General features: G+C 31.2%; 1 protein-coding gene across 5 annotated transcripts; it reads left to right on the plus strand.

Annotated features, from left to right (window-relative positions):
* The first annotated feature begins 6,559 nt into the window (after positions 1 to 6,559).
* On the plus strand, positions 6,560 to 19,636 carry LOC132727396 (uncharacterized). Of its 5 annotated transcripts, XM_060712854.1 has the most exons (5): positions 6,564 to 6,715; positions 10,704 to 10,748; positions 18,237 to 18,273; positions 18,855 to 19,001; positions 19,502 to 19,636. In XM_060712854.1, exons 1-5 carry the CDS (start codon positions 6,713 to 6,715, stop codon positions 19,618 to 19,620), a joined length of 351 nt encoding a protein of 116 aa, XP_060568837.1. In that variant the 5' UTR covers positions 6,564 to 6,712; the 3' UTR covers positions 19,621 to 19,636. The 5 variants fall into 5 exon arrangements, with proteins under 5 accessions (XP_060568841.1, XP_060568837.1, XP_060568840.1 ...); XM_060712858.1 differs by lacking the exon at positions 10,704 to 10,748 and having other exon boundaries at positions 6,560 to 6,715; XM_060712857.1 differs by lacking the exons at positions 6,564 to 6,715; positions 10,704 to 10,748 and adding an exon at positions 13,004 to 13,119.
* Positions 19,637 to 21,864: the final 2,228 nt, after the last annotated feature.

Here is a 21,864-nt window from a genome sequence, read left to right on the forward strand (position 1 = left end):
ACATTGTACAGTAAAGTTCCACTATTAAGACCACTTGTGGGTCTAGCAAAAAGTGGTCTTATTATCGAGTCGGTCTCTTTATTGAGACCCTAGATTATAACACACCAGTAAGGCACATATACCTTCAATATCAGTGGTTAATACATAGGAATGATAGGCAGACATGTTTGTCACTGTTTTAAACTGTTTTACTGGCAGATAAATGACATATTGTATAACAACTAATTAAAGGTATTTGATGTATTTTAATTTTACATAAACACCATTTAAACAACATAACTGGTACATTATTTAAAATGGTAAATATACATTTTATACATGTGAAAGTCAGAAGTCTCTTTTTATCTCATATCCGTCCTTTTACATATCACTATACATTTCATGTGAGTCATAGACACATCACCTTACTTAAAAAATCTGTCAATTGTTGTTTGTTTAGAGTACCCTAAAGCTTTCAGTGAATCCTTTTCGAGTCTATCCTCTGCGGAATTGAACAAGTCAACAACATCTGTAAGTCCTTTACTTAAACAGTACATTCTAATGTTTTCAATGGATGAAACATGGATGAAACAGGACTCTATTTTAGGGCACTACCTGCTCACTTAAGTCATAGCTTGAAAATGATTTGTGATAGATTTGAATCCAATTTGATTTAAATCATACCCATTACAACTCTATATGTCATCTATTATAAAATTAAAGGGAGTTTTTACTTTTTTTGCTGAGAAAAGACCATTGATGATGTACTAAATGTTACTGTAAATTCATTTTTGCCTGCTAATAGAGGTTGTACTTAAGTTTTTGAAAATTTTGCTACAGCTCAAAGTTTCTGCAAGTTTATCTACTTAAATTTGTTATGTTTATATAAATTTGTGATATATACTTTATGTTTAGCACACAGTGTGTATGGTGGCAATTTTTAAATGAAAAAGTATAAAATATGTGTAAGTCAGTTTAAAACTGCTATTCTAATAGATACTTTTTATATTTGCTCATCTGTTTTGAAGAAAAAGCCAAGCTATTATGATCACTGCATTGGCGTTATTGTGCAAAAACTCTAATGTAGCATGTGATGAAAAAATTTCAAAAGGTATCAACATGAAACTAGGGATACTTGCTTATCATGACAAGGTGCTTTTGTTAGACATGTGGCATACTTCTAAAAGCAATATTTTTGGAGTTATGCCATTTTTTACTTTAGAATTTTTAACTGATGAGCGTGAACACCGCATGCAGTGCTCTTGTTTATAGGATGGTTTCTACAATGAACATAAATGTATCTTTTATCATATTTTAAATCCATTCTCATTTGTTAAAAACATTTTATTCATTGCTCATTGAATTATTTATTTATTGACAATTGTGTAAATCATTTATCATAAATTAACATTAAACCTACACAGTCTTTGTTGTTGTTTTTTTAAAAATCCATTAATTTATCAGGTGATGGTCACTTGACTCAATGAAAAAATGTGCTGTTTGTTTTTGATAATGATGGATTGTTGTATAACTGAAGTAATAACAGACCCTTTACATTATTTTTTGTTAAGTATACAGCAATTGTTTGGTCATTTGTTAAGTATTTAAATTCTTGGTCAGGCATGAACAATATGGCATACTCTGTCATGCGTTAAGTGAATAACAATACTTGGTTATGCATTAAGTGAACATCAATACTTGGTCATGCATTAAGTAAATAGCAATACTTGATCATGCATTAAGTAAATAGCAATACTTGATCATGCATGAAGTGAATAGCAATACTTGATCATGCATTAAGTGAATAGCAATACTTGATCATGCATTAAGTGAATAGCAATACTTGATCATGCATTAAGTGAATATCAATACTTGATCATGCATTGAGTGAATAGCAATACTTGATTATGCATTAAGTGAATAGCAATACTTGATCATGCATTAAGTAAATAGCAATACTTGATTATGCATTAAGTGAATAGCAATACTTGATCATGCATTAAGTAAATAGCAATACTTGATTATGCATTAAGTGAATAGCAATACTTGATTATGCATTAAGTGAATAGCAATATTCTGTCATGCTTTAAATGAACAGCAATATTTGGTCATGCATTAATTAGAAGCAATACTTGGTCATGTTTTAAGTGAACAGCAATACTTGGTCATGCGTTAAGTGAACAGATATACTTGGTGGTGCGTTAAGTGAACAGCAATACTTGACCATGCATTAAGTGAACAGCATTACGTGGTCATGCGTTAAGTGAATAGCAATACTTGATTATGCCTTAAGTCATAGCAATATTTTGTCATGTGTTAAGTGAATAGCAATACTTTGTCATGCATTAATGAATAGCAATACTTGATCATGCATTAAATGAACAGCAATATTTGGTCATGCGTTAAGTGATCAGCAATACTTGGCCATGCATTAAGTGAATAGCAATACTTGGTCATGTGTTAAGTGAATAGCAATACTCCATCATGCCCTTATTGAATAGCAATAGTCATTGAGTAAATAGCAATGCTACATCATGCAGTAAGTGAAAAGCAATAATCAATAATCAGTCTTTAGTTCAGTTATTATCTCCTTTGAACTATTCAGGTCTGGGGATCTAGCTATTACATTAGATTCTTAAAAACTCATGCCAAACCAATAACTTATGCAGAAACTTCCTTTTACGATGTTAATGACCAAAACCTGTGTGGTGATTTGTTACGTATAAATACTCTTACCTGTTTATAAAAAAATAAACACCAAAAAAAAAACAACATACACGAAAACAACAACAAAAACTGGACGATTGAAATTTATGTATCCTAGTTCTGGTTAAAATCACCTGGCACCTTGGAAACAAATTGTATACTATAAAAAGTAGTCATTAAAGTGCTACAAATCGTATTTTAAGGTAATTTAATTCTCGGTAGAGGTGAAGGCAAGATCCGTGAATGTCGGACAAATTTTAATAGTGTATATACATGTACTATCAACGGAATCCCTATGCTATAAATATTCTATCAGTGCAATATATTTTCAGAATTTTTAACTTTCTTAAAGTGAATTGGTCTATAATGTAAGGTCTATGATACACAAAGTTTGTCGTTGGCAAATAGGAGACACAATCGTTATTCTTCTTCTTCTTCTTCTTCCAATATACTGGCCACCTTCAAGTAACTGAAGTTTACTGACAGGTTAATGCGCAAGACGGAAAGAAAGAGTAAAAATAGTGAGGAATATATACAGTGCAGGATAAAAACGGACAAGAGTGTGGTTTAGATGTATATGATAGTGTTTATCCGAGCTGTTCTACAGAAATTAGAAAATTCGACGGGAGAGATAGCGACAGGAGAATGTTTCTAATTTCTGTATAGAACTGCTAAGGATGAATACTAACATACTTAGTGTCAAGCTTTATTTGGCTTCATTATTAATTACTTTATTACGTCACTATGCGGTTGAAAAATAGAAGTCGACAATCTATACAATGAAAAATAGAAGTCGACTATGAACGGAATTCGATATAGTATGCGACTTTTGTTCTTCTATGAAAATTAACGCACAAAAATACAGCGTTTTCATTGGATGACAAATAAAGCTGGACACTAATAATGTTTAGTGTCCAGCTTTTATTTGTCATCCAATGAAAACGCTGTATTTCTTCAAAATTGTGTGTGTTAATTTTCATAGAAAAACAAAAGTCGATACTATATCAAATTCCGTTCATAGTCGCCACTTATTTTCATAGTACTTCATTATAAGAACCGCGTAGTGACGTAATTAAGTGAATAATAATGAGGCCAAATAAAGCTTGACACTAAGTATGTTAGTATTTATCCTTAGCTGTTCTACAGAAATTAGAAACATTCTCCTGTCTCTATCGCTCCCGTTGAAGTTTCTAATTTCTGTAGAACAGCACGGATAAACACTAACATATACGTGGTGAATAACAGAGACATTCTATGCTACAGCTTTTTCGTGAATCGACCATAAAATAAGGGAAACGTTAAAAAAATCATTAGATGTAGCTTAATTTATACTTGTAGTAGATCTAGTAGTTAATATTCATGCAAACTCTTAATTATAATAGAGCAAGAGCGACTGTAATTCACATGTCCTTACCACTGTTGGTTCGAATCCCGCCTGTGACTTTGAATTCTTTCATGTTGTGAGACTTTTGGTAGTTTGGCATTTTTACTCGAGGTGCCCCCGTGCAATACTTGGTCACGTGTTAAGTGAATAGCAATACTCCATCATGCCCTTATTGAATAGCAATAGTCATTAAGTAAATAGCAATGCTACATCATGCATTAAGTGAAAAGCAATAATCAGTCTTTAGTTCAGTTATTATCTCCTTTGAACTATTCAGGTCTGGGGATCTAGCTATAACATTAGATTCTTAAAAACTCATGCCACACCAATAACTTATGCAGAAACTTCCTTTTACGATGTTAATGACCAAAACCTGTGTGGTGATTTGTTACGTATAAATACTCTTACCTGTTTATAAAAAAAAAAACACAAAAAAAAAAAAAAAAAACATACACGAAAACAACAACAAAAACTGGACGATTGAAATTTATGTATCCTAGTTCTGGTTAAAATCACCTGGCACCTTGGAATATAAAAAGTAGTCATTAAAGTGCTACAAATCGTAATTTAAGGTAATTTAATTCTCGGTAGAGGTGAAGGCAAGATCCGTGAATGTCGTAACAAATTTTAATAGTGTATATACATGTACTATCAACGGAAGTTTCTGTCATCATGTTTGGATCCCTATGCTATAAATATTCTATCAGGGCAATATATTTTCAGAATTTTTAACTTTCTTAAAGTGAATTGGTCTATAATGTAAGGTTTATGATACAAAAAATAAGTTGATTGTATTAAGTGTCAGATATAACAACAAAACACAAAGTTTGTCGTTGGCAAATAGGAGACACAATCGTTATTCTTCTTCTTCTTCTTCCAATATACTGACTGAAGTTTACTGACAGGTTAATGCGCAAGACGGAAAGAAAGAGTAAAAATAGTGAGGAATATATACAGTGCAGGTTAAAAACGGACAAGAGTGTGGTTTAGATGTATATGTTAGTGTTTATCCGAGCTGTTCTAAAGAAATTAGAAAATTCGACGGGAGAGATAGCGACAGGAGAATGTTTCTAATTTCTGTATAGAACTGCTAAGGATGAATACTAACATACTTAGTGTCAAGCTTTATTTGGCTTCATTATTAATTACTTTATTACGTCACCATGCGGTTTTATGAAGTACAATGAAAAATAGAAGTCGACTATGAACGGAATTCGATATAGTATCGACTTTTGTTCTTCTATGAAAATTAACGCACAGAATTTTGAAGAAATACAGCGTTTTCATTGGATGACAAATAAAGCTGGACACTAATAATGTTTAGTGTCCAGCTTTATTTGTCATCCAATGAAAACGCTGTATTTCTTCAAAATTGTGTGTGTTAATTTTCATAGAAGAACAAAAGTCGATACTATATCGAATTCCGTTCATAGTCGCCTACTATTTTTCATAGTACTTCATAGAACCGCGTAGTGACGTAATTAAGTGAATAATAATGAGGCCAAATAAAGCTTGACACTAAGTATGTTAGTATTTATCCGTAGCTGTTCTACAGAAATTAGAAACATTCTCCTGTCTCTATCGCTCCCGTCGAAGTTTCTAATTTCTGTAGAACAGCACGGATAAACACTAACATATACGTGGTGAATAACAGAGACATTCTATGCTACAGCTTTTTCGTGAATCGACCATAAAATAAGGGAAACGTTAAAAAAATCATTAGATGTAGCTTAATTTATACTTGTAGTAGATCTAGTAGTTAATATTCATGCAAACTCTTAATTATAATAGAGCTAGAGCGACTGTAATTCACATGTCCTTACCACTGTTGGTTCGAATCCCGCCTGTGACTTTGAATTCTTTCATGTTGTGAGACTTTTGGTAGTTTGGCATTTCTACTCGAGGTGCCCCCTCGAGACCCACTGATTTATGCTGACAAGGTGCCATATGACGTTCAATGTGTCGATTTGACTTAAACCAAACACTAAAAAACCAAAACACCTAATTGTATTTATAGTAATTTAAAGTTTACCCTCATTAATCTAGTTATATTTTCCGCTCTTAAATACGGTTAAATAAATCGATCTGTACCCGGATTACTTTGCTTAATAAAAACACGTCAAAAACCAATAGATTCAATTAACTATAAGCAAAACTCCGCCGTTAAACTTTCTTTCATTATGTATCCACTTTAAATCATGCCTTATATATTTTATTGAGTATTGCTTTTTTCCCATTTTATTGGCCTGTACTCATAGTTTATCCTAACATTGAACGATTTTGCTATCTATAATTCAAGCGTTTAGTTTTCAACCGTCACGTTCAGTAAAACCTAATTTCTTAACATCTAAATTGGCAGTTAAATGCATATATTTTTCAATTTCAATACATGTATGTATCGATCTGCGTGAAAATGTGAAATTGATACTCTGAAGGTAAACACTTTTACGACAAATTAGAACAGCAATTTAGAACTTGCCAATATTAAGTTCTACATAAGGTTATTCAGGCGTAGACGAAATTAGGTTAGATAAAAAGTGAAGTATAGATTTGAAGTAAATCTCTCACTGTTAATAGTGCATTAATTAAGCTACAAAATAAATCAATGCGTGGATCAAACGATTAGGCTGTTCTAAAAAAGAAATGGTATGTAAATATTTAAATACTATATATATTTGCAATAAAAAATGTTTAATATATTTATTAGTATATATGATAATATTTTAACTTTTAATTACTAAACTAAATATTTATCCAGTACGACTTTCAAACTGGCAGTGGGTATAATATTTGCAAATCTCATTTTTCAGCGAGTTTAAAAATTTGATATGTTTTGATACGGGTCTAGCTAGCTAGGTTATGCTACTGTTTCGTTCTTTTTGAAGTTTTCATCAAACTTGTGATCTCGAGTGCCAGTATTTGGTCAGGCATAATTAATCATTGTCGTTTAAACACGTAATATTGTGCAATACAAGTGTATCTAAATATATAATTATATAAAATAACCATTTCTATAGTACGGCACTAATTACGTCCCTTGGCTAACACAGATATATTTCTCTATAATTATAGTGTGGAATGTTTAAATAAAAGTTTCTATTTATAAAGATATCAATAACGGGCATCTCAAGTTACTTTGATCACGGCGAACATGTTTGATTAAGCGAGGTGTTAAAGAAATGATTTTCATATATATCAAACAAGTATACACTCAATGTATTGATATTCAATTTCGTATATTTTTGGGTGATTTTTTTTCGCGGATAAATTCGACAGGACTGCGTAAATTGTCCGCATTTTTCTTGTAATTTAGAATTATTATTATTAATATTTTTTTGTTTTGTTTTGTCAAGGTCTACCATGACTATTATTGCCTGTATGCCAATTTTATTTTTATCTAAAGAAAGGATCAACAAGTCATAACGTGTGCTAATTATGTGATATTGTCTGACAAAAATAGTTTTCTTTTTTCTTTAAAGTCAATCAGACATTGAATTCTATAGGTCACTGTTGCGTCTTTGAAACGAAAGAGTATCAATTAGAGCGCCCTATCTTCGTTGTTTTGAAATACATATGTTTGTCAACAAAACTATAACAGCTACATGTATTAAATTGTTCAATCTTTTTTACGTCCCGTTATAGTTCCCAAAAAGTTCACCATTGGCCATAAGGTCTAACCATTTTTAGCTTCTTTTGCATTTCTGAAATTATAGTAGGTCTACAATTATTTTGATTTAGTATTTTGTGTGGAAGTGAAAAACTGCTTTGTTTTCATTTATCTACTCGGTACTGTACAAGTACTATAGTCTGAAATAGGTAAGAAAATTATTTTTCTTGAATGAAAACTTTGGCAGCTTTACATAATCAGAAGTTAAAAAATCATGATGTACTACTATGTGAATGATCACTGCAAAATTGACTGTTCTATTCTATTAAGTCGGGGCAGCCTGAATATCAATGCAATCTGACCGACTTATAGTGCTTATGGCTGCATAATTTAGTCTTTTTTTATACTGATAACTCCTTAAAACATTAGCAGGACGAATCCATATAAACAAAGTAAGGGGTGTAAAGATTTAATTGAAAGAATGATAAGAATATTTTCATATTCGGGCATTCTGTAAAATATGTTAACTCTATACAGCCCTAAGATCAATAACAAAACCTTGAAAAAAAGCAATTTATTAACTTCACACTGTCTGAAAGTATGGTTTGAAAAAAGACCTACGCAGAACGAAAAAAAATATGACAAAAACTATTGTGAAAACTATTGTGAAAAGAAAATATTATAACCATTATCCCTCGACAAATGTTTTACCTTCAATACCCAATTATTTTTCCTTAAATTTACACAATCGGTACATGACATGTTATTAACAAGGCACCCCGTTTTCAAAACGGGACCATGACTTTAACCTGATATTTTGAGAATTTAAATGAAAATTGAAATGTAGGCCTATAATTATTGTTAGCGTCCCATTTCACAATGCACTGAAACTTTACCGGTATATATGTTCACATTATTAAGATTTTTTTTCTTTGATTTTTTTTGTTCATTTGTTTCCATGTAGCAAGAGCTATATAGGCCTACACTACTTGTATTCACTACTTGTAATCCCTAAAAGTTAATGAAGTTCAGAAAAAGAAATTATTTAATTAGATGTAATTGATAGAGTTTTTAAGTATTTGGCTTAAATATCATTTACTATATTTTGATGGGACTATCGAACTCCCGATACCGCCTTATGTTTTGTTCTTCCATATGCAAAAATGCATTTACTAGGGACATAAACATGCAAGCTCCCATTCCTTCTTTTCAAATTTGAAATGTCAAAGTTGAATTTTAAGTTTCGTCTAAAAGTAAGCTTTCTGTTATAATTCAAATGACGTCTTAATGAAGTCATTTTAATTTACTTTTAACATAAATGAAAAACGTCAGATTTGATATACAGGATAAATCTCATATGTATTAAGTATTAAAAAAAATAAAACAATATATGTTTTTTAATAAAAACACAACACATTTTTAAATTTACACAGGAGTTGATTTCTGTATTCAAACTTACATTTGTATTAAGTACTAAGGTACCAAATACCAAAAACATTCTGTGGTGGAACCTTTACAGAAGAGGATGGCTTAGTGGTAGACTTCCTGTTAATTTGTTAATTCTATATTTGAATAGCTGTACGGGATGTCATGGGGCTCTGTTCTACCAGTGAGACAGTCATACTGTTCCTTGTTTGCACATGTTACAACTAATATCACCGAGATATTTGAATCATTTGGAGAAAAAATACCTTAAATTGTGAAATTTATGCTCTAGTCAACAAGCTAGGTTTTGAGAACATACTTTTACGGAATTCATTTTATATGGCACAGGTCTCTAACGATTAATTTGTTAACATATTTCAGAACTCTTTGGCCAAACGCATAATAACGTCTGCTTACGCTAAATACTTGTTCTGGATTCCTGCGGTCACAGGCCTTCTCACGCTAAATTTGTATTGATATTCCTAACTTTTCGGCCATACGTCCAGTAAAGCAAATGTGTCAACATATTTCGTCCAGTAATGTAGATGTGTTAACATAATTATTCCGTAATTCTCGGGCCATACGCCCAGCAATGCAAATGTATTAACATATTTCAAAATTCTTCGGCTATACTTCCAGTAATGCAAATGTATCAACAAATTCTGGATTTCTTTGGCCATACGGCCTGTAAGGTTGGCTTAGAAATACTTTTATTTGTTGACAAAAAATCTAATATTTTTTAATTCTAAGGTCAAAGAATCATAATGTCTTCTTTTTATTAACCACCGTGCAATATATGAACACTTATATCTTTATTATTTTACATTTTGATTCTTTGAGTTATAAAAGTTTGTCCATGGCGGAGACTTTTTGTCATTTTATTTGCTCAATACGTAGGGGCACTTAAAATACTATTAATGTGTATTTTGTTTTTATAACCTACACAGCTCTTGATTGATAACATTTTTACATTTTTATATTGATATTCATATTATATATTGAAGTAGTCCTACAACTAACTTTTGAATTTAAGATATTTTAATGCATATTTCCCTATATACATGTACGTGTCTAGATCGCGTAAATGAAATGATTTCATGCATTGAAAAGGAGGGGTCTTTTTGAAATGACATTATTCTTGATTTTCTTATTGCATAATTTTTTACTTATATGACATTATTCTGAAATTTCAGAATACAAATATATGCGGCAAATTTTGCTCTACAATATTATTGGATAGGGAGAAGGGGGTAGGGGGTGACAGGTTGGGCTATTAATCACAATATTCATTCAAAATAATCTAATATAATATTATAATCTTATTCATTAGACACAATGTGTCCAGATACAGTGTTGGTATGACTAAGATAATTAAATAAAATATTTCTGATGTTTTAGGTAGATGATCGTGCAAGAAATATTTTTTGCAGGGATAAAATCTATACAGATAATTTTACAAATCAACAGTTCAAGTCGCGCGCGAAAACTATTAGCAGGTTCTTCTGCCAAAGGCTTTTTGGACAAAAAAGCAAATTTAGGAAAGTGTTTTTAAAGCATAATTTCTAATTTGTTGTTATATTGAAATTATCTACTATATACCAGGCTCAGGTCCCAAATCAGAAGGCTGTTGAAGACGCAGACCAATTGGTAAGGTGTCAGCGCTTTATGCAGAAACTATTATTTATTATGTATAGCTTTTTGCAGAAAATATTTTATTATTATTTTAATCATCCATGTATTGCAACATGCGCTTTTATTTGCTAAAATGTATTTTAGTTGCAGTTTCTTATTCAAATATATGTTGTTGTTTTTGTTGAAGATAATGATTTTGATGTTTAGGATGATGATGATTTTGATGATGTTGAACAGATGATAAAGCACTCATATGACGTCATCAAAAATGAGTATTTCGTCAAGCCTAGTCGTCAAATTTGTAAAGTCCATTATTTTCTAGTTATTTATTATTTAATTTAGACTTAATTTAGAGAAACGAGTCAAGTACTGCTCTGTGACACATCATGATATTCATTAACATATAAATTCTTAGTGTTATAATTATAACTACATTTATCACATACCCGTGCCGTTTTTGCGACTCCGTAAAAAAACGTTTTATATGTGATATAAATATAGAATAGTGCATTCGTGTAGCTTCATTACTAAATTTATTGAACTCGTTAACTACAAAACAGTGGTTTGCAGAACATCATTTTATTAATCTCTTTCAATAAATTCAGTATTGAACCATTACTCATTTAATATCCTCTATATATTTTTTATGTGTAAATTGTAAGTGCATATTTACCATAAACATAGGCATGTAGAACAATATTTAGGTATAGAAATAAAATGAACGCACATATCTAGGTTTCCTATCGCACACAATCAAACGTAGTTGTTTTCCAATGAAAGTAATTATTGTTAAACGTATTATCTATTGATAAAGATTGTATTTTCGTTTCCAAATATACGTCGTAAGAGAAGGTGTGCCTGTACCCGTCATCAAAGAAGGATTGGCTGTACCCATAATTACAGGGGTTTGTCTGTATCCGTCATAACAGAAAGTTTGACTGTACAATCACTGGAAACCTAATAGATCCGTTATCAATAGTTGTGAAAGATTCGTTATCAATGGTTGTCCTTTTATGATATTAGATGAAATTATTGATAAAACACTCGGCAATCAATCAAATCTCGCCACTTGGGTCCGACTTAAGGTCAGTGAATATAGATTTGAACAGCTTAATGGTGGAAGATACCAACAGGGGGGTTCTTCTTATAGTTAAAGGTACTCTCAGATCAGTTGAATAATTTTTGTTTTTGTTTCGGAGCATCATACTTATTATGATCATGTCAGGATTTTATGGGCCAGTTCGCAGTAACAATTCGCAAGAGAAGATAGAATAATAATAATAATAATAATAATAATAATAATACAATACAGTCTTAATTTTTGTTCTTGTTAGAAGTGGTTTATATGTTCATTTTAATTGATAGTGTACTCATTATTGCATCAAAAAGAAGTGTTTGCTGAAAAAGTTTTGAACATGAACAAATTAATAAGCAAAAAAACTGTTTTAATTAGTTGAATTTAGTGAATCACATGCAGTTCAAACATATCAATATAATTAATAGATATAAATATAATTAGCGGATAGAAAAAAAAGCAAACCTGTTTTGTATTATACCGTACCCAGTGCTTTTATAAGTTGTGGCGTTTTCTTGTATAAAATGCCTTAGTTCCCTTTTCCAGACATTGTTTCATTCTAAACCGAGTTATTTGTTTTCGGTTGTTGCCTTTGTGCAAAGTTTAAGTATAATCTTAGTTAATAGATTCAACGTAGGCAGAGTGAAAAGTATATTCTGTTTAGTTTATATTTTTTCCAGAAAAACAGTATCTAAATTTAAGATTTTAACAGTCGAAGAGTATATATAGTCCCAGGCATTAAAAGAACGCAGGTCAGACCAACAAACTGGATTTAATTAAAAATGTGTGTTTTATGGTAGGTTCTAAAAGAAAAAGAAAAACGGTTTTAATCAAACGTGTCCTTTAAACATGCAAAAATCAAATGAATTTTAAGCGCATATTACCGGTATTAGGTATTTGATGTCGATACTATTGTCGTTGTTTTTACCATATCAACAATGTAATTTTCAATCCGATTTAGCCAACAAAAGAGCAAATTCGTCACAAGTGATAACTAAATAATTAAAAACCATCTCCCAGTCTTGACTTGTCCAGGATTTAATCTACCTATTGAATCAATCAAAGGTAAAATGGATAGTATGATAATATTTTTATATCACACGTATTTGACACTAAAATCCACTCTTTATTGTAAATATACGGTGATTTTAAGGCGTAATACGGAAATATTAAAGCACAATTAATTTAGTTATACGCGAAGCAACGTTTGGAAAAAAGAAAAAAGACACCGTACTGCGTGCAATTACGGAACAGTTGGAATTAAAATAAGAAAAAAAATAAGTGGATATCAAATAAATCAGAATGCCAAAAGTGAGTTATATTTTAAAGATTTGATAGATGTATTTTTTCATTCTTTATTCATTTGTTGTACAGAGATTTGTCGACAGAAAAGTATTCAGTATATATTCAGCTTTTTTTATTTCCTTTAAAGTCATGTAGCGCTTGATTTGTTTTTAAGCCCTTTGCTCTTTTATTTAGATCTGCTTTTAGCTGTTTTTAAACTGCAAGTGTTAGAATATGTTAGATAGAATGTATTTTGTAACGTTTTATAATGATTGATATGTGTAATCACGTGGAATCTGTTATTGTCTTTATATATGTACATTTTCAAAAAGTGTCTCTAAGTGAGCGCGCACGTGTGTGTGTGTGGGGGGGGGGCGCAGGGGGGATGGGGTCGGGAAACAGGAGGGGTACGGTGACATAAATGTTCTTTTAAAAGATTTCTCCTCATCCATATAAAATGACTACTCAATATTTGATGAATCAAATGATTGATAACGAGGCTAATACCATTAAAGCGAATCTCAGAACTCTTTTAGATACATGCATCCATTTAAATTTGTTAAAATTCGATATATTTTGCTTGTTGATTTTTTATCTTTACAATAAGAAAGTGAAATACTTATGATCAGATCCATCAATAAGCATTTTTTTCGAGTGTAATAATCTGAACGAAATAGATAAATTTTTATATGAACTTTTTTATTAATTAGACCAAGTAACATCATAATCGAGGGGCACTTTTTTCTTTCTCGTGTATATTTAAGCGACTAGTAACAGGTCCGTGTATGTGTTTGCATCTTTTTTACTTTAGAAGTATTTAACAAATGAAGAAAAACACATATTATAATATGATATTAAGGTAAATGTCACTTGACGAAACTCTCGACCACTACCTTTAATGGTTAACTTTTTTTTCATTTTAAAATCATTGACCAAAGAAAAACATACTGATTGTGTAATTGAAAAAACGAAGAAATTATGAAAGACTAAAATCAAAAATTATTTTATTTCTTTAAAAACTAAAATTCATTTAAAGAAAGTTAACTTAAAATGTCATTTGACATTGACTGTATTCTTCTTTTTTTAATTTATTATCGAAAGAAGAAAAAAATCCAAAACAGATAATGATCATAAAAATGTCATATTAAGAAATTTTCGAGCACTACCTTTAAAGTTAAGTGGCAGACTTTGACAAATTCCTATGTTGATGGAATACAGGCTAATCGTTAAAATAAACAGTCAAGTATGGGACCTTTTTGGCTAGTTTACATTGATGATTAGAGCTTTTTATCCATAATCTTTTATATAGATCACTTGTTATAAAAGTATTGGATATATTGTGTCGGTCATATAGTGTTAAGGGAAATTATTAGAGTTTTGTTATAATTCTTCAAAGCTGGAGTTAATGTGAAATCAAGGAATATTCTTTATTATGACGAAGGTAAAATTTTTGAATAATTTTTGAAACTCAAAAAGTTGAAATTTCGTATATATTCTGTCACAAACTGCTATGTATTATATGGCGCATATATGTTTTTAGCAATCACATATATTAAGCAAATTAATGTTGAACAAATTGGTTTGACGTAATGTATTTTTTTCTTCTTACTTTTTTACATTTTAAATTATATATTACTATATATAAATACTTGCTGCCATCAAGCGGAAATAGATTTTGAGAAGCTTATAATAGTTAGAAATAAGTAATTTGGCATAACTTCGTTTTTTAACTGTCAAACATACAAATTGCTTCTATTAAATCCAACATGGCAAACATCTTATTAACAAGTTCAGGTACACCAAGCCCCTTAAAAAACTTAAATATTTATGGTAAAGTATTGTGTTTTTTTCTTCACATTGTTATTATATAGTTACATGTACAAGGCTTATTGATAAGTCTTATTGCCAAGGTTTAGCATTTGTTAATCTTTAGTTATTTTAAACAATCAAAAGTTTTATAGTGTTGGAATATATAAAATGGACACATTCACGGAAAAAATAAACAATAGTGGTAAATACAAGCTACTGTCAACGCCTCCACCCCAAAACACTGGCTTAAGCTGAACTTAACATTTTAATTAATTTAGAATTTATGAATATGTTTATATTCGGCAATTTCGTTTTGTGTGCTTTAGCAAAAACTATTGTTTGTTTCGGAAAAAAATGTAAAGCCATTTGAAAGCAAAAATAAGGTGCAAATATACTTTTTTTTTTAAAGTTAAAATCTTACAAAAGAAATAAGACTGAGTAATTAGAATATTGTATAATTAAAAAAGTTGACGAATTGGAAATTTCAAACTACAAAAGGCTGATGTTTTGAGCACTATATTTGCGCTGATATCTTTTGTTTTCTGAAGGGTTAGTCTATTTATCTTAACTTGACATTCAAGTGTGAAACTATCTTAAGTTAATCGTGATAATACAATACAAGTTTTGAAATTTACTGTATATAATATGTAACGGCATTCCTACAGGATTTAAGTAAGATTACAAATGTAAATATTTTTACAGAAATGTCAATAATCAGTTAAACAGAACAGAACAGGTTTCATTGAGGCTAAATAGTCAAAAGCTACAGTCTGTACTTTGTGACACGTACACTTACAGTTCCCAGATATATTTATTTTTTTATTTGAGTTGCAATATTTACCATTAGTCTTGAGTTGAAGTAATGCCCGATCGGATTTTTTTCATTATAGCCAGCCCCCAAAAAATAACAACAATACAACAATGAGCGAATATACGCAGTTAAGTTAAAGCTACCCTATGGTTTTGCAATATGATTTTATCTTATGTAATATTTAGGCTTAAAAGCAAAAGATTACTTCACCGCTTCAGACATTATATAATTATGCACTAGTTTTATCAATGTGCACTGTACAAGCTTGCATAAATTCGTTGATAAGTCCTAGCTTAAATTGTAGACAAATCTATCGATACTGATTAGATAGGAAACTTAAAAACATGTATCTAAAACACAATTATCTTGATAAAATATGTTTTTGTAACACTTAAACAATTTACCCAAGTTTTAATCTGAATAGTAGAAAAAGTGTTGTTTTTTTTACTTTATGTATATATGAACATGTTCTCGCCGATGTATAATTCATTATACTAGTTTTTATCCTAACGTAAAACTATACAAATGCACTATCCTAATGTTAAACTATACAAATGCATTATCCTAACGTAAAACTATACAAATATATTCTTTTTATAGAATGCATATTGGACTTTAAGCATACAAAATGCTGTTACTACATTTGAGCCGTGTCATGACAAAACCAACATAGTGGTTTTGCGACCAGCATGAATCCAGACCAGCCTCCGCATCCGCGCAGTCTGATCAGGATCCATACTGTTCGCTATCAGTTTCTCTACTTGTTATAGGGTTTGTAAGCGAACAGCATGGATCCTGATCAGACTGCGCCGATGCGCAGGCTGGTCTGGATCCATGCTGGTCGCAAACCCACTATGTTGGTTTTGTCGTGACGCGGCTCATTTTATCATTTTATCGAACATCCTATAAATGTATTGATATTTTGAATCCCCATATTTCACAACCGTATATAAAATATATAGTAGCCTGACATAGAAACAATAAATGATTGTGCAGATTTTTTGGTTGTTTCGTTTACATTTTTCTCTAATTTGAATCAAGATCATATGCATTAAGTCGATACATTTAGACAGTGCATTTTAGCCATTAATAGAATATGTTAACATTTTCTTATTAAGAAATCATGAAGAAATATTTCTTATTGAATTAAACTTGTTGATATTCCTTATTCTTGCATAGCAGACTGGCGTTTCCGTTAATTTTACCCATGCCGGAAATTTCATCTGGCATGGGGGGTGCCAGATTAGTCGCGTGCCAAACAACAACGTCATTTTAGCGCGCTTTATGGATGAACCGCGTTAAAATGACGTCGTTTTAGAAGGGAATTATGTGCTTAGGATGACGTCATTTCGCCGTTGTTATTCATGTTGTAAGTTTATAATTATGCTATTGTAAGAAAATAATTATCGAGGAAATGGCATTAATTTCCATGAACATTTATCATGTTGAGGTAAACTATTTTAAATATGAAATAATACAGCAGAATATACAAGAAAAAATATCTGACATATGTTTGCGATTCGGTAACTCGACAAGCCTCGTTACCGCCCAATGGGCGAGTCCCCTCGGGACGGATATTCCGGTCCGAACCGCAACATATGACAGATATTATTATTCTATTTGAATTGTGCTTCTTATGTATGTTTTGCATATCTATAAATGCTATAATTTGATATGAAGTTTGGCTTATTGTACAATCTATGTTATTACAACAATATCATGCTATTTTATTAAAGCCATCGGATTATGACATTTGAGCCGCGTCACGACAAAACCAACATAATGGGTTTGCGACCAGCATGGATCCAGACCAGCCTGCGCATCCGCGCAGTCTGATCAGACCATTGCTGTCGCCTATCAGTTTTCTCAATTGTTTAGTGGTTTGTAAGCCAACCGATGGAATACAACATAGAAATCAAGATGCGCAGGTATGCAGTCATTCTAAAAACATTGTAGTCTGATGTATCCTGCTGGTCGCAACGCCAGTATGGTTGGTTTTTGTCGTACAGTGGCTCATTTATACATTATTCCAATATGGATTCTATTTATCTATTTAAAAAGATTACATTTTTGTAAATTTGTTACTTGGTTATTTTATAATTTCTGATAATTTGACTGGTCCTAAGGGGGTCCTGATTATACAGTTATTACTGTAACAATGTTAATCATTTTTAGAACAAACATTGCAAGCCTTTGAAATGCTTTTCAAATATAAAAATAAATGTTATGCATTTGTAAGCATTACCGATGAAAATACATACAATTTAAAATCAAATTCATAGTTATTTAGCATTTCATATCTTTTTCTAATAAAACATTATCAGTTTGAATTATCACTTTCGGGAGACAATGCTAGTATGGGAGGGTATCTTTATACCAGAGGTAACAGTTTAGAGAAAATTACATATGTTATAACATAACATAACCATATTACTAATATTGTAATGTGGACTCATGATCTTTATCTTAATATGAGTAAACGAGTATAGGCAATGTACATACAATTCTGTTTGTAATATTTCAGACGGCAGTAGAGGCAATCACCGACGAGGAGAGAGCAGGTATGGTTATACTATTAGTTAACCTTTAACTTTAAACTTTAACCTCCTGAATTTGAATAATGGATTCGCCCTGCTTTGAATTTAAAACAGTACATTCAAAGTTTAAGGCAATTCAATGGAAAAAAACAAAACAGTAATAATAAAAAAATTAAAAAAAAAACAACAAAAAATAATAAAAAAAATAAAATAAAGAATAAAAAAATGAGCTACCAACAGATTGTGCTGGCCGCTTTGTCTCCAACCGGATACAATGGCTACGGGTTGTTATATATCAGGTCTAGGGAGTTTTCATAAGACATTGTCATCCATTAATGATACATTTGTAATTTCTTTTTTATTTATTATGGTGTTAAAGTAAAAAAATTCTGTTCAAATATTTTTTTAAAACTATCAGTGTCCGCGTTCAGTAACTAAATGTTTTCCAGTTAACAATACTACCCGTGTTTGAATATTATAACATTTTATTTTGTTATATTATTATGGAATGTAAGTTTTAATTTCCATATTTATCCTTTCTTCTAGACAGTTTACAAAATTTGACGGACAATGAATATGTTGAATATATAAAATTGCCATTACAGAGTTAGAGGAGACATTTAAATTGTTTGACCGTGACAATGATGGATATCTCACGGCACGAGAGCTTGGTGAAGCCATGAGAGCCATGGCCCAGCATCCAACAGAGAGTGAGATTCAAGAGCTAGTCAAGAAACCAGACGGCGAAGAGGGTAAGCAGAATTTGAATTTAATCATACTTTATTGCCAAACGTAAAACTGACAGTCATAATCACTGTTAAACAAATAACAATATTCAAACAAAAACTTTTTTGTTCGTAGGTCGTGTTTAATTTAAAATTTAAGAATATGTATTAAAGAGCGCTTTTTGTGTCAAACGAATAAACGCACCAAAATCTGTACAAAATGATTCATTTAAGCAACTTGAATGTGTATTCCGGTGAGCGATTAATAGCTATAATGACAGTCTTGTTTACATATTTGTTATGAAAGATAGAGGCCGAAATACGATTTTTTTTCCTTTGATTTTTTATAATGCACAACCATGGAGTTGAATGTATGTATATCTGTGGCACAACGCAGCGTGGAGCATGCTATGTCAAGACGATTATTGTTTCATGTAGATTGATAACTCAAAAAAAACACGAACACTTGACAATTTTATCACATTTACTATTCTTCCTTGTAAAATTGTTGGGTTTTTATTTTATAGGTCAAGTACAGACAGATTTTGACGCATATCTAAACATAATGGCAAAACGTCTAACAGTTCCGGAACCAGACGATCAACTTTTACAAGCGTTCAGGGTATTTGATAAAGAGGGTAAGTAAGCAGACGACATTGAGATTTTGCGTTGTATTTTTTGTGTTTTTGTTGTGTTTTTTGTTTTTTGTTTTTTTTTTGTTTTTTTTTTTTGGGGGGGGGGGGTGCAGGGCGGGCGGTCGGTCGGTCGGTCGGTGGAAGCCTTTCTGTTATAAAGATGAAACAGTTATAAAAATATTAAACGAAAATGTATACTAGTATCTATAACCTTTTGAAAATAAAAGTTTGCTTTTCGATAAAAAATGTTGAATATAATTAAGATATTTCATCAAAGTATTATCTTTTAAATTTCAACAGGAAAATAGAATGAACGCATTATACATTGGCATAAATTTACACCACCTTAAATATTACGGATTTTCTCTAAAAAATTTTTGGCCTAAACTTTTTAATTACATTTTGGTGGGGTTGAAAATTAAAATAAAAAATACTTTTAAAAATTTTAAACATTCAGTTTGGCCTCTTTTTTCTTTTTATTTATGGGGGTTTTTTACCCTATTTTCAACTAAACAAAAAAAAAATCCCGGGGCACGTGCGCCCTACTGGGGGGGGCAAATCTTGAGCTCTTGTCACGTTCAATACTTTTGTCCCAGATGTCAATTACTTTAAATTACATTGTAAAAAAACGTTTTTCCCTGTAAAATAAAGGCTTTTGATTTTAAAAAATTTTGAGTTATTTAGATAACCCTTTTAAATTTTTACAATATTTTAAAATTTTTCATTCACACATTAAATGAATAGCCTAAAGGGGATTAAAGCCTTAAAATGGGGGGCAGCGGGGGGGAGTTTTTTAAAAGGGTCATTGATTTTTCAAACCACTTCCCCCTCCCACTTTTGGTTGAATTCCGACGGGGAAATTTGGGGGAAGCGGGACCAGGCGGGTTTAAAGGAGCTTTTGGTGGTTCTGCTTTGGGGGCCCTTTTGGGTCCCTTGAAATTTTTAAAAGGGAAAAGGAAAATCTTAGGTTTCCCCCGTCAGAAAAAGCGGGAAAGTCTTTTCCATATCTCTAAAGCTATTTTTTTTGCAAAAAGAAATTCTTAATTTTGGATCCCCCTTAAAACCTTTTTTCAAAAACTCAAAATAAAAGAAAAGTGCCCTAAATGTTTTCCCCACTTTCCCCACATGCCCCATTTTGAAAAAAAAATTAAGAATACGAGTGCCTGAACTGTTTTTTTTGAACATTTTTATCGTTAATTTACGGGAAAACGGGTTTGTTTTTAGTGCAGAAAGATTTTTTAAAAAAATTTATAAGGGACAAGGGGCAAAGAGACTTACCGATGGGGAAAGTTGAAGAAATGATCAAAGAAGCAGACGATGATGGCGTTTGTAAAATTTAAATTTATCAATTTTTGTTTATACAAATTTTCACTTCCCGGGGTGCAGTTTAAAATTTTATAACCAAAAAAAAGTTTTAACCCCCAATAAATTTTGGTTAGAAATTTTTAAAAATTTTTTTAATGAGAAATGCCCATAAATTTTTTTAGGGACAATTTTGGGAAAAGGGGGTTTTTTTTCATTAAATTTAAAAGGGAAACAACACGGGGGGGAAGGTTGGGGGGAAAATGCTTTTCTTTTAATCCTTTTTCCTAAATTTCAAAGTGGAGGTTTTGATCTTTTAAAAACCAAATGCAAAAAGCCCGAAATTTGGGACCCAAAAATAGAATTTAAAAGACAAAAAATTATGGACAACAACCGAAATTAAAATAAATATGTGCTATTTTCAGCAGGTTAAAAAATAAATAAACATTATACATTTGTCGAGAATGGATTTTGATGTAAATAACATAAAAGGATTTAAATAATTACCAAATCCTAGAGTACCAAAACAAAGTTTATCAACTCCGAAGTATGTGATTATGAAATATTTTATAAATATTAATGTATCGCACAATGTCCAGTATTTCAGTCCTTTAATATCATTTTATAGTGTTGTCATTTCATTTTGTTCTTATTATTATATCATTTTTATTTTTACAAACATTTCTCTTTTTAATGAATCTGTGATCATTTTTATGTAAATAAATTATTTCTTAAATATAAATATCTGCTTGTTTCGTTATTTCAAAAAGTAACATACGATTTTTCTATTCATGTCACCCGAAATACATGTATGTCCGATTGGACCAATGAAAACTTAAAGGGATACCAGCCCGACAAATAATCCCCAGGTGCAACGGCCCCCGCGATGGCTTTTTTGATATCTGGGCCAAAAATGGGGAAAGTCCCCTCTACCAATTTAGGGGCCTGCGTGG

The sequence above is a fragment of the Ruditapes philippinarum genome, unplaced genomic scaffold (assembly GCF_026571515.1).
Source record: "Ruditapes philippinarum isolate M1 unplaced genomic scaffold, ASM2657151v2 ctg86_1_1_1_1, whole genome shotgun sequence".
In the NCBI taxonomy this organism is placed as follows: Eukaryota; Metazoa; Mollusca; class Bivalvia; order Venerida; family Veneridae; genus Ruditapes; species Ruditapes philippinarum.

Excerpts from the sequence above, each read along its gene's own strand:
- LOC132727396 (XM_060712854.1), top strand. Across the intron at positions 10,749-18,236 it reads TTGAAGACGCAGACCAATTG|ACGGCAGTAGAGGCAATCAC; the intron begins GTAAGGTGTCAG and ends GTAATATTTCAG. Across the intron at positions 18,274-18,854 it reads CACCGACGAGGAGAGAGCAG|AGTTAGAGGAGACATTTAAA; the intron begins GTATGGTTATAC and ends TTGCCATTACAG.